Source organism: Lampris incognitus, chromosome 11 (assembly GCF_029633865.1).
Source record: "Lampris incognitus isolate fLamInc1 chromosome 11, fLamInc1.hap2, whole genome shotgun sequence".
Taxonomy (NCBI): domain Eukaryota; kingdom Metazoa; phylum Chordata; class Actinopteri; order Lampriformes; family Lampridae; genus Lampris; species Lampris incognitus.
Genome location: NC_079221.1, coordinates 17,966,873 through 17,980,577, shown reverse-complemented (window position 1 = coordinate 17,980,577; position 13,705 = coordinate 17,966,873). Strand labels below are relative to the sequence as shown.

The following is a 13,705-nucleotide window of genomic DNA, read 5'->3' as shown; positions in this document are numbered from 1 at the left end:
ACATCTTCAGGCACTTGAGACGTCTTCAGTGAGACTGTAGACGTCACTTAGTTGAGTGATGAAATGTCAATAAACGTTGTAGCCACAGGAACTGATTCAACCTCCTTTGATCTATGGTGAGTTCACTACCGGCTCTTTTAATGGCCAGATGTTGTCATTTCCATTAAGATCTTATTTTCTTAAGTCAGGCATTGAAACATTTGTTTAAATATATATCTGGATATGGCATCTGGCTTGCATTCAGTTTGCAGTTCATCATTCCCATTAGCAAAATATGCACATTCAATGTGAAATCAATGAAATTTCATTTTAAGGCTAGTTACGGATACACACAGAGCGTAACAGAAACTGATTTAGTTTTCAGCAGTTCAGCTGTCTGTCTACTTTAAGTGATTCCATTTTATTCAGATCTAACTGATGAATGCAGGGTAAATCCAGTTGTCAAAGCTGGAAAAAGCATATGATGATGGCCCAGGAGTGTTTATTAAGAATAAGGAACGGGGGCGTCCGGGTAGCATAGCGGTCTATGCTGTTGCCTACCAACACAGGGATCGCCGGTTCAATCCCCGTGTTACCTCCGGCTTGGTCGGGCGTCCCTACAGACACAATTGGCCGTGTCTGCGGGTGGGAAGCCGAATGTGGGTATGTGTCCTGGTCGCTGCGATAGCGCCTCCTCTGGCCAGTCGGGGCGCTTGTTCGACGGGGAGGGGGAATTGGAGGGAATAGCATGATCCTCCCACCTGCTACGTCTCACTGGCAAAACTCCTCACTGTAAGGTGAAAAGAAGCGGCTGGCGACTCCACACGTACCGGAGGAGGCATGTGGGCCCTCCCCGGATCAGTAGAGGGGGTGGCGTAGCGACCAGGATGGCTGGGAAATAGGGTAATTGGCCAAGTACAATTGGGGAGAAAAAGGGGGAACCCCCCCAAAAAAGAAAAGAATAAGGAACAGCGCACCACCCTTTCAATGGAGTCATTTCCTTCACAATGAAAGCGTCTCATGTAGGGCCACTTCGACAGGGGATCATACTGGGTGCGGGTCCTTACCTGTACCTGCAGCAATGTCTTCTAACAGAGGTTTGTGTGTAACGTATCACTTTCCATCTGCACAGCATCAGCGTTCTCCGAGAGATACCTCGGCATGCCGTTACGAGACGACAGCAGATATCAGGTGCGTGTTTACTGCCTCGCCACGCTTGTTTGCTGTCAGTCTTGTTTAGGCCTTTCAGCGTGGCTCGTGGTAACATTGCTGACGTGCCTGCAGTTGAGCTCCCGCAGTTGCTGACTGTCGCTGCTATCAAAAGCCAGAGGTAGCGAGGCTTTCACTTCTCCGGCCCCTTTTCAGATTCCACGCCACAGATTCTGTCACTCATGTCTCCCTGGCAACAGTGGGCACTGGCGGGGTAGATAACGCCGTAGCTTTCTCACACGCCGCAGTAAAGGGTCTTCAGGTTCGCTCAGGCCTCTCCCACAGATTCAGCTTATTTGAGGTTGTTTTTATTCTATTTTTTTGAATTCCACATTTTTGCCGCTACGGTATATGAAAGGGCCAGCAGATCAACACCGGCTGCCGCAATTACAGTACAGAGAAAACAATCAATCAAGCAACACGTCTCTTTTGTTTGTAGACCAAACAAGACACCGTCCACAGCAGTGAACACACTTCAGAGACGTTGTCTTCTGCCGCTAGACAACGTCTCTCTTATGATCTCAGTGCACATGGTGATATTGCAAGCACAATCACGATGGCATTGCATGAACAATATGGACAAGGAAGAGACGCTTAGTGGGGGAAACCACTCTCTGCATGTGTGTGTGTGTGAACGTGTACTTTCGTTTTCTGCGCGATAACGATAATAATGTAAAACGGAGACCCTTTCTTTCATCCCAGTTGCTAATCTTGAATGGTATGCTTCAGTGTTAACCTAATCTATTAATCTTTTATCACCCCCTTATGTCCTGATTACCCACCAGTTTTCCAGCGTGCTGCAGAATGCGCAGGCATTCAGGGAACAGACGCTGATGCTGGTGCACGGCACGGCAGATGGTAAGTCAGAGAAAAGATATACTAGTAACAGAATGGATGTACCGTGTCTGTTCTGCAATGCGGCTGTGTGTGGGAAGAGTGGCATTTTACCCTGAAAGCTAATGAGTCACATAGCTTTTAATCAAAAGATAAAGAGGGAAGTGGGTTGTCGACATTCCTGCCTGATATTCCAGGTGAATTCACGACAAAGAAAACCGCACATGAATCATGATTAATTGTCCGAGCGGTATTTCCGTCCTTCGACTAGACTTGTCTAGTTTATCAGAATGTGATTGTCTTTATTCTTTGAATTCAGACTGAATAATGCTGTTTATTTATTTATTTATATTTTCCAGCCAACATTCACTTTCAGCATACTGCTGAGCTCATCAAGAACCTTGTGAAAGTTGGAGCAAACTATTCAATGCAGGTATGTGTTGTACAGACAGCGCCACCACTTTCTTATATTGTGCATATAATGAAATATGGGGGACAATGGTGATTTTCCCTCCTGACTCCTAGAGTTAAGCTTCATACTATTCCACATCACTCATATTTCATGGGACAGTCTGACACATTTTCAAGATCTGCCAATAAATCAGCTAGTGTTGAGGGAAATAAAACACAATGCCAATGCAACGTCAAACTGAGTTTACTCAACAATCTATTTAAATGACCCAAACCTTGTGTGAAAACAAAGCCAGACCTGCCAAACAGTATTTGCAAACGCTAAGTCTGAGCACTGAAGCTTGGCAATGAATTTGCAACTCTGAAGAACTGCATGGCGGCATGGTGGCACAGTGGTTAGCGCAGTCGCCTCACAGCAAGAAGGTCCTGGGTTCGAGCCCCAGGGTAGTCCAACCTTGGTGGGTCATCCTCTGTGTGGAGTTTGCATGTTCTCCCCGTGTCTGCGTGGGTTTCCTCCGGGTGCTCCGGTTTCCTCCCACAGTCCAAAGACATGTAGGTCAGGTGAATTGGCCATACTAAATTGTCCCTAGGAATGAATGTGTGTGTGTGAGATGGCCTGGCGGCCTGTCCAGGGTGTCTCCCCGCCTGCCGCCCAATGACTGCTGGGATAGGCTCCAGCATCCCCGCGACCCTGAGAGCAGGATAAGCGGTTCAGATAATGGATGGATGGATGGAAGAACTGCTGTGAACCAATGTCCTTTTTGATAATTTCTATCACTGTCTGTCCTATTTATAAGACCGTAGCCAATCCTGAATGATTTTGTAGTTGCTTATTTTAATGGTTACTGTCAGCTAAGGCTTTCCTGGGGAAAATGACATGGCACAAAGCCATGTGCCTTGAAGTACCATTTATGCAGTTATCAGAGAGTATTTGAAAGTTAGCTGGGATTATGATGCTGTTCTTAACACCACTGGAAATACCTTGAGTCAAATCCATGTATTAATTTAGTATCCAGACACATGGCCTTGCTCTCTTTTGCCCACCAGATCTACCCAGATGAGGGGCATTTCCTCTCTAAGCAGAGTCGCCAGCACCTGTTTGCCACACTGACCAGCTTCTACAGGGAATGTCTGAAGGAGGAGATTCTACCGCTCTCTGATGACGAAGAGGAAGAGGAGGAGTAGGCATGGAGGCTTTTGAGGGTCAAGTCTTCAATGGGGCTTGATCCGCTCTCAAAATATTTGCTAAAATCCGTTAAGGCCTTTGGCATTCGGACCAAGTGTTTATCCCAGAAGCGGACACTGAGGGCTGCTAATGCTCTGATGTGCGTGTATGTGTGTGTGTGTGTGTGTGTGTGTGTGAGAGAGAGAGAGAATGAGTGAGTGAGCGAGCGAGAGTGTGTGTTAGAGAAAATGTGTGCACTTGTGTGTATACTTGTGTGTTTGCGCATGCATTTGTGTGAACACTACAGTGTGTGTGTGGCTGTGTACACCGATGTATAATTGTGTTGAAAAGATAACCGGTGGACACCTGTCGACGACAGTGGACCCTTGCATTGCCGGGACTGAAGCCGGGAACTCTCCCCTAGTGTAACGTCACTTAAAACCTTCGACTTTGAGAAGATCCCTCTCTCGGCAAAGCACAAAACAGACTGCCTCCCTCTGGCTGGCTGATTGGGCTATAGTCATTCTCACGTACCAAGTGCATGGTTCTTTTAACCCCCGTTCAGCTTCACCCTTTTTGCCATGTTAAGTCTCTGTTGTGGACGCAGTTGGGAAGAGAAGAACACAGAGGAACCCGTGTGGTCTCACCTCTTCTTTGGTTGTTCAGTTGCTGCACCAAGAAAACGCTCAGATCGTCTGTGGAAGTGTTAGGATCCTGCAAGCTCACCACAGCCCAGATGTTCATAAATAAGTGCAATTCCTGCTGAAATCCTCTGCCATCGCCCAACCTCAATAAGAACCAACAGTATTTTTAGGTCACACTTAAGTGTACAATGGGTCTCATGTAGACATGTACAATGCCTTATGAGGTTCAATATACTGTTAAGATTAGGTGCTGACATTGTTAGTCATGAATTAGCGGCGTTGTGCTAGCCTGTGTCAACTCAGGTCTCAGAGACACAACATCGCATAGTTAGTTTAGTGTCAGTCTCAGTTAATTTAAAGACAGTGTCACTATGTCAGCTGTAGGGTCAGTCAAATTAAGTTATGAATCATATGTGTAGAGAATGGATATTGGCCATAATAGACTGGTTTGAAATAACGCTGCAAAATGTGTCCAACTCAGTCCTGCGTTCTTCATCTTGCTTTCTAAATAATAACGATGATAATAATCAAATCTTCCCCAGGAAGATTTAATTAAGTGATTTAGGCTTTCAGTAAAAAAAAAAAATCAACCCGTTTCAAATGCTCTCTGTCAAATGACAACAATTCTGAAATTAAGGATATTCCCTTTTTTTTTCCTTTTCATATTCCCTATTTCAAGATGTTGTCCCTTATTTCAAGAGAATGATGCGAATAACTGAAAGCCAATTAAATAATTTCACCCTACTGACAGGAGTTCTTCAGTTGTTTTAAGAAACACATAGATGCAGAGTCGATACAGGATGGAGCGATCGTCTAAGATGGACATTTTTTACAGTGTAAGTAAGGTGTTTGCATGTCTACAGGGAACGTGAAAAGTGTTGCCACATTTTGTACAGTACAATACAGCAGAGTGTGTATATACATATATTTTTGAGACATGTCAGATCTCATAGAAAGTTTAGTCTATGGGGATGGATTGATTTTACCTGATTTGTCCTGTACATTCTTTACCCTCTGTTTTCCTTTCAGCTGTTGATTTTCTTCTTAGGATGGATTTTGTAATGCTTGTTCCTGTTCATTTTGTTGTTTTTAAGGGGAAGGGCTGGGGTCAAGGTTTGGGGTTATTGTGATTGTCCTCTAGTGATGATTATGAATAAAAACCACGTGAAAAAAAAAGAATATTATCTTGATGTGTGAGTCACGTATTGCCGCAGATGACCAACTCAACCACAATTGTTTTCAGTATTGATCGCGTAAGTCATTTGTCAGAGGAGACGAATGACCCAATCATCCTAAGCCTGCACAATTATGTTTCATTGGTGCTTTCACCTTGGTGCTCACCTTTAAGCCGGGGTGGAGTTAGCGTCTCCGTCACAGCCGCAAGATGCCTTTATTCAGGATTTAGATGCTGAAATATTGTGCATGTTTGGGTGTACGTTAGTGGTTGTGACTTTGAATGTAGTAATCAGTGTGTGTGTTTACTGGCCCCTGGCCAGGCTGATGATGAGGAATAGAAATTCTTGCATCCTATTTCCACAGATGCGAATGCATCACGCCTCATAATGTGTTTTTTTTATCTGCAGGAAAATGCACTTAATTGTTCTTCCTGGTGCTTTTCCAGCTCCGCACATTCTCTTGGTGCCAGCAGCATCCATTAAACTTTGGGTCTTAAAGCTTAGAGAAGGTCTGCTCAAAGACCTTTAAAAACGAGAAAGTTCAAGAGGGACCAATTTAGATAGAGCATTTCCAGGGGTAAGCAATTATTACAACCGCTCTCTTCCAGAAGAAGCAAAAACAGCTTCGAAAGGCTAATATCTATTTCTGGCTGCTGGTGACTTGTGAGTTTTGACCAAATCTTTGTTAAAATGTCACCATGTGTCATGGCTGCATGCTTTTTGGTCTGTTGCGAGGAGCGGCATGTGTCCTTTGAAACGCAAGTTATTTTAACAAATCATGACTGAATAGAGGAGATGCTCCCTTATCTGATCGGCTGTTTGTAGTCACTGAAACACACCAGAAGAACTGCAAAACCATGGCAATTTATGGAAATATACCACGGTCTGAAAGATGCTGTGACAGTGATCACGTCTGATGGAAAAGTACAGTTTTTTGTTGTTGTTGATTTCCCCCCCCCCTTTTCTCCCCAGTTGTATCCGGTCAATTACCCTACTCTTCCAAGCTGTCCTGGTCACTGCTCCACCCCCTCTGCCGATCCGGGGAGGGCGGCAGACTATCACGTCTCCTCCGATACATGTGGTGTCGCCAGCCGCTTCTTTTCACTTGACAGTGAGGAGTTTCGCCAGGGGGACGTAGCGCGTGGGAGGATCACGATATCCCCCCCATTTCCCCCTGCCCCCTGAACAGGCGCCCTGACTGACCAGAGGAGGCATTACTGCAGCGACCAGGACAAATACCCACATCCAGCTTCCCACCCACAGACATGGCCAGTTGTGTCTTTAGGGACGCCCGACCAAGCCGGAGGTAACACGGTGATTCGAACCGGGATTGCCGGTTTGGTGGGGGGAATAGACCGTCACGCCACCCAGACACCCCAATATAGTTTTAAAAGGTTTGCTTTCGGGTGTCTGGGTAGTGCAGCGGTCTATTCCATTGCCTACCAACATGGGGATCGGCAGTTCAAATCCCTGTGTTACCTCCGGCTTGGTTGGGCGTCCCTACAGACACAATTGGTCGTGTCTGCGGGTGGGAAGCCGGATGTGGGTGTGTGTCCTGGTTGCTGCACTAGCGCCTCCTCTGGTCGGTTGGGGTGCCTGTTCAGGGCGGATGGGGAACTGGGGGGAATAGCATGATCCTCCCACGCGCTACCTCCCCCTGGCAAAACTCCTCACTGTCAGGTGAAAAGAAGCGACTGGCGACTCCATATGTATCAGAGGAAGTATGTGGCAGTCTACAGCCCTCCCCCGGATCGGCAGAAGGGGTGGAGCAACAACCGGGATAGCTTGGAAGAGCGGGGTAATTGGCCGGGTACAATTGGGGAGAAAAAGGAGGGGAAAAAAAAAGGTTTGCTTTCCTTGCTTATTCCTCCAGCAGCTGAAAAAGAAGTACATTCTCTGGACAAAAACAAACCATGCAGCAAACAGTCAACACAGCGGCAAGGCTGTCCAGTTTAATAACTTACGTCAGTGTAAAAAGTTTTACAGAATGTACAAAGGTATTTTACTCAGGACGCGTACAACATTGCATGTGTAATGAGACTCACTGCAAGGACAGAAGTGGAAGCAGCTCAGGACCATGCTCGGAGACATGTAAGCTAGACTTGGGTTAAACTATACCTCTCAGTTAAGGAAGTACTTAGCCATAATACGCTAATGAAACTCAGTTATGTACAACGCTTTAGATACTGATACACAGTGTAATTTATCTTCATCTCAAAGCAAATTCCTACATATTTTTTTTCCATAGCCTGGGATCTGCAACACTGAGCGCTGACAAGATTGAAATGTAAACCAACTAATGCCGCTAGTCCTTAATGTTTAACAGGACAAATATATGCTATATAAATTAATTTTAAACATTTGCACTGACATAACATTGACTCTGGAAAGAATCGGATGAAATTACTTGGACCGCCATGCGTTGCCTTGAAAGTTGAGATGTACAGGGTGGTCTTATTGCTACAGAGTCATTTCACGGCTGCCTCCCTGCTTCGCAGACGCTACCATGGCAGCATTGTAAAACGTTTTTAATCAGACTGTCACCACACCGTTATTGAAAACGGCATATTTGGAGGAAACGCCGCAGCCCTCAGAGAACATGACAACCAGGCTTTATCCTGTTTAGGCATCACAACAAGAGCTCTGCTCCCCATCATCAGCAAAGAAATGATAACAAAGTAGGTTTCTTTATAAAAATGGGAGTTGTTTTCAAGGTGGCATTGCAGCAAATACTCCAATCCTAGGCTGTTTCCCCATTTAGACCTAAATACGAATGTTGACCAACCTACAGTATAGTCATTTTTCTCTTAACTTAAACTGTCTCGTTGAAATAGCTTCTTTTCATCAGCTAAACATTTTCTCATGAATGTGAAAGTTATGCAGTTTCACCGAGACTGAAGTAGTCTTGGTGGAATTGCAGATGCTTCTGGAAACCACAGTCTTGACATTTCTCCTCGAAATCTAATTTGATGGAAATTCTGATATTGCAATGAAGACCATGTTGCCCAGATGTTTAGGGTATGTTACGTTTGAGATGATGCAAAGGCACCTGCAAGGATTTTTTTTGTGTGTGATATGAATAGCCAAGTATTGGTAGAATTCATATCTCAATAAAAACCTTGAAATATTCACAGTAGATTACAGCAATCGGAAAATAAGTATACTCTAAAAAAATGAAAAAATAAATACGCCTCTTCTTCATTCCCTGACATTGGTACTGAAATGATGGAGATTTCATCATTACACTCTCAACTAAGGAACAGTATCACACAAAGAGCTTCAACAGCGGCACCGACTTGTCATCATGACATCACCACCACAGTCCCAAATTTACCCACGCCACCTTGCTATTTCAAGCACATTTACGGCTAATGCTACTCTCAAATGGCTTTTTTTTCATGAAATAAATAAACAAATAAATAAATAAATAAATACATGAGCTGCGTCATACTGCAAGAAATGCCCTCCTACCCTCCCTTCTGGCCCTGTACTTCTCAGCCTGCATTCAAAGACAGCTGACCCTCAGGAAACTCACAGCATCTCTCTGTTGCATCGTCAGAAGAGCCGCCAGGCTCCTCTCTTCATGTTGTGTCGCAGCACGGGAGGTCTCCAAGCTACTCCTCGTCTTTGGATGTCAGTGGGATAGCCACCTCCTCCCGAAAACAGCGCCTGAAGAAGGTGATGACTGAATTCAGCATGTAGTGTTGGCTTTGCACAGAGGCGATGTTGTGGCCCTCATCCGGGAATATCTAGGCGACAGGATATGATAGTTTTTTTTTTTACATCGTGTTTTTCATGTCACTTTTTTTTGCCGTGGTACCACAATTGAAATTCCAGGATATAATAATTTTACACGGCGACAGTATAGGGCCTCAATATGTCAATGTGTAAAGTATGCCACAGAAAATGCCATACATTGTATGCGTTCACTTTGTTTGTGTTATTTTTCCACAATATATTACAGCTTTTGAATGTTGCATTAAATTTCAGCTGAATTACAAGCGTCAAAAAGTTTATCAAAACTGCATATTTAATCACAAATGATCTTTTACCTCCACTCGTAACGATGACTTAAGAGTGGGATTATCGTATATACTCCACAGTTCCTTGCATGCCAGGACAGAATAGTTGCTGGTGCACACTTAATACTGGTGTGTACTACAATGAAGGCAACATTTGTAATGGGTATTGCCAAGTCTGGTCAACGATCAGAAGTATAACGAAAACGAAAAATTTGCAAGTGCTAAAACACTCACATGCAGCTGCTACTGTTAATTCCTGACGTTATTCACCCTTATCCCTTTTTTTAGGGAATTGTTCCTTAGCCAGTGTGAGGGTCTAAGGACAGGATGTTGTGTTGCTGTAAAGCCCCTTGGGGAAAATGTGTAATGTGTGATACTGGGCTATACAAATAAAATTGACTTGACATGACTTGACTTATCAGTGGATTCTACTGGGTTCATCAGTTCGCTCAGCGCTCATATTGGCATTTTAGTTGTGATATTACTGGTATATTCCTACCCTTCGTAGGTTCACATCCTCTCATTTCCCCTTTCTTTTCTCCTGGTCTCATCTTAATAGCTGCTCTTTTGTTCCACTACTGGTATAACATGAAAATATTGTGCACAACCTTTTTAATGCATCTAACACTAATTGCTAATACCAGGTCAGGTTTTCCAAATTGCATGGTTGGATCCCCACAGTGAGTTACAATTTCCAATTTGTCAATCTTAAATTAATTAACGAGTTAAGGTGAAAGGAGCGAGTAGGTGTCCTTTTGAATTATAAATGAAACGGCAGGGTCTCCATTTGAAAAAGAAATTAAACAGAGTAGTACAGAAAGAGGAAATGGCAGTGGTCACCTGCAGTGTGTAGTTAACGTTTGATGCAGACAGCAGTTGCACCAGCTCAGCAGAATGCTGGAAATGAACAGTGGCTGAATGGAGAGAAATAATTACAATATATTCATCATGACCCAAAACACCAGATACTCAGTAAAACACAACCTTTACAGCTTGGGGGATATATATATATATATATATATTAAGATAGATGTAGGAAAAACAAACTTATTGCAGAACAAGCTTGTTTCGTGCATCACGCACTCATCAGCTGCCAATGTGATAAAACAACAAAGAAAAAACACAGTCGATAAATAGTTAATTGCCCCGCATCACGCCCCTAGTTACGGTTGACAGCAACCAATGAGAGGATAGAAAACATTTGAAAAATTACAACCAATGGGGTAGGTAGTTACGATGCACAGCAACCAATGTGGGGATAGAAAACATTACAACCAATGGGGTAGGGGTTGGGGCTTGTTTTGAAAAAGCAAGGATTGAAAGGGCCAGGGCACTGTTGAAAAAGCATACACTTAAAATATAACAAGATAACATCAAATGGGGTAATTTACGTATATCATATAGTGGAATGGTGCTGGGGCAAAGTTGGAAGGGCAGACAGTAAAAATATAGAAATATAACATCTAATAAATGTCACGTGTATCATCTAATTGGGGGGGGGGGTAAATAAAGACATTGGTTTACTTGTAATTGCAAAGCAGATACTTTTTGCTATGTGTACAGCTCGTGGCCAATTCATTTCTACTGTTTATGGTGGACATAGGAGACTTGCAAATAATAAAATATTTTTCTGCCAAGCATAGGTTACAGCTTTTGCTGTTAATTGAATATGCATTGTTCTTCGTGAGGATTTTCCATGAAATAGAGTAACTAATATTGTTGTCTACCAATGACCAAATGTGGTGGCTTAAGGCCGTTGCATTTCTTGAACGCTCATTCCTGAAGCTACTCATATGGCTGTTAAACCTAGGAAAAAAAGGTTTTTTTTCCTACATCTATCTGTATATAAATACATTTAATCCAGTTAGTCAAGTAAAGAATTTACTTGACTCACTGGATTATTTTGCTCCTTATTTGTTGAGCACTTTCCCTACCATTGACTGTGTCTTTTAACAAAGATGTACACACACGCTCACATATCCATATCTATATATCTATATATACATCTCTATCTCTCTCTATCTCTCTCTATCTCTCTCTCTCTCTCTCTATATATAGATATATATATATATCTATATATAGATATAGATATATATATAAAAACACTATTGACGGTTTCGGAAAAAAAAACGTATATAGCGTTTTTTTTCCGAAACCATCAATGGTGTTGTAAGTGCTCAACTAATGAGCGGAATATCAACACGGATATCCATGTTGATATATATACACTCACCGGCCACTTTATTAGGCACACCTGTCCAACTGCTCGTTAACGCAAATTTTTAATCAGCATGGCAGCAACTCAATGCATTTAGGCATGTAGACATGGTCAAGACGATCTGCTGCAGTTCAAACCGAGCATCAGAATGGGGAAGAAAGGTGATTTAAGTGACTTTGAACGTGGCATGGTTGTTGGTTCCAGACGGGCTGGTCTGAGTATTTCAGAAACCGCTGATCTACTGGGATTTTCACGCATAACCATCTCTGGGGTTTACAGAGAATGGTCCGAAAAAGAGAAAATATCCAGTGAGCGGCAGTTCTGTGGGCGAAAATGCCTTGTTGATGCCAGAGGTCAGAGGAGAATGGCCAGACTGGTTCGAGCTGATGGAAAGGCAACAGTAACTCAAATAACCACTCATTACAACCGAGGTATGCAGAAGAGCATCTCTGAACGCACAACACGTCGAACCTTGAGGCAGATGGGCTACAGCAGCAGAAGACCACACCGGGTGCCACTCCTGTCAGCTAAGAACAGGAAACTGAGGCTACAATTCGCACAGGCTCACCAAAATTGGACAATAGAAGATTGGAAAAACGTTGCCTGGTCTGATGAGTCTCGATTTCTGCTGCGACATTCGGATGGTAGGGTCAGAATTTGGCGTCAACAACATGAAAGCATGGATCCATCCTGCCTTGTATCAATGGTTCAGGCTGGTGGTGGTGGTGTAATGGTGTGGGGGATATTTTCTTGGCACACTTTGGGCCCCTTAGTACCAATTGAGCATCGTGTCAACGCCACAGCCTACCTGAGTATTGTTGCTGACCATGTCCATCCCTTTATGACCACAGTGTTCCCATCTTCTGATGGCTACTTCCAGCAGGATAACGCGCCATGTCATAAAGCTCGAATCATCTCAGACTGGTTTCTTGAACATGACAATGAGTTCACTGTACTCAAATGGCCTCCACAGTCACCAGATCTCAATCCAATAGAGCACCTTTGGGATGTGGTGGACCGGGAGACTCGCATCATGGATGTGCAGCCGACAAATCTGCAGCAACTGCGTGATGCTATCATGTCAATATGGACCAAACTCTCTGAGGAATGTTTCCAGTACCTTGTTGAATCTATGCCACGAAGGATTAGGGCAGTTCTGAAGGCAAAAGGGGGTCCAACCCGGTACTAGCAAGGTGTACCTAATAAAGTGGCCAGTGAGTGTATATACACACACACACACTACAGTACAACAAAACTTTCACTCTCCAAATGAATAACAACTAACAAAGGATTTTATTTTATTTTCACTGGAACAGGTTAAAAATCCATCATCAGACTGAGATATATGATTTCTTTAATTTACTCAGAAATCAAGATAATGCAACGTATTATGCTTAACCATCAATGAGGAACCCTGTTTGTTTTTCATTACTCACGGCTATTTGACTTGAGAAATCTTTCTTGAACCAATCAGCCAGGCTTTATCAGGGGTGCACTTTAAAGGTGCTATGTGCATTTCTGTTTTAATCCTGAACTTCATCTTTTAAAAATATGAATGGCGGCAACTGCAAGCTCGACAAACAACTTGAAATACAAGGGCAGTGGATGCACAGCACGTTTGCTGACATCTGCCATGTTTGAGTGGCCCCAGTAGATACCATTCACTGTGATTGCTGCAGAGATTGTGGTCTGCTGAGGACTGCAACCCAACCCAAGTCTCTTTTTTTGGGGTGGGGGGACAACAACAAATGAAACAAACAACAGCGACATCTCAGCTGACCCAACTCGTGTGTTTCTGGAAGCAGAAATCTGGGGAATGGGGCCCATGAATCAATTCCTTTAATCAGTACTGTTCAGCAAGCCTTGCTGATTATTTCTGGTCATGTCATGCTTCAGTAGCTTTAGGATGGCTGGAATATCACACATAGCAAATATAAGCAACAACAGAGCCTTTACTCACCATCTGCAGTGCCGTGGATAATAAGAAAACTCAGATCCATCTGTGCTGTGATGTTACCAAGCAGATTAGAAATCTATTGGGGACACAG

The 13,705-nt window shown here is 43.5% G+C and overlaps 2 protein-coding genes across 2 annotated transcripts in view; one reads left to right on the top strand and one right to left on the bottom strand.

Moving 5' to 3' along the window:
- LOC130120297 (inactive dipeptidyl peptidase 10-like) overlaps window positions 1–3,618 on the top strand; it is a 279,769-nt gene extending 276,151 nt beyond the window's left edge. Inside the window, exons 23-26 of the mRNA XM_056288837.1 lie at window positions 1,112–1,170; window positions 1,974–2,046; window positions 2,382–2,455; window positions 3,481–3,618. Coding sequence (XP_056144812.1) covers window positions 1,112–1,170; window positions 1,974–2,046; window positions 2,382–2,455; window positions 3,481–3,618 — 344 coding nt within the window. The remainder of the gene's footprint in view (window positions 1–1,111; window positions 1,171–1,973; window positions 2,047–2,381; window positions 2,456–3,480) is intronic.
- A 5,413-nt stretch (window positions 3,619–9,031) lies between these two features.
- LOC130120536 (inactive dipeptidyl peptidase 10-like) overlaps window positions 9,032–13,705 on the bottom strand; it is a 159,958-nt gene continuing 155,284 nt past the window's right edge. Inside the window, exons 24-26 of the mRNA XM_056289115.1 lie at window positions 13,618–13,690; window positions 10,280–10,353; window positions 9,032–9,166 (exon numbers count right to left, since the gene is read on the bottom strand). Coding sequence (XP_056145090.1) covers window positions 9,032–9,166; window positions 10,280–10,353; window positions 13,618–13,690 — 282 coding nt within the window. The remainder of the gene's footprint in view (window positions 9,167–10,279; window positions 10,354–13,617; window positions 13,691–13,705) is intronic.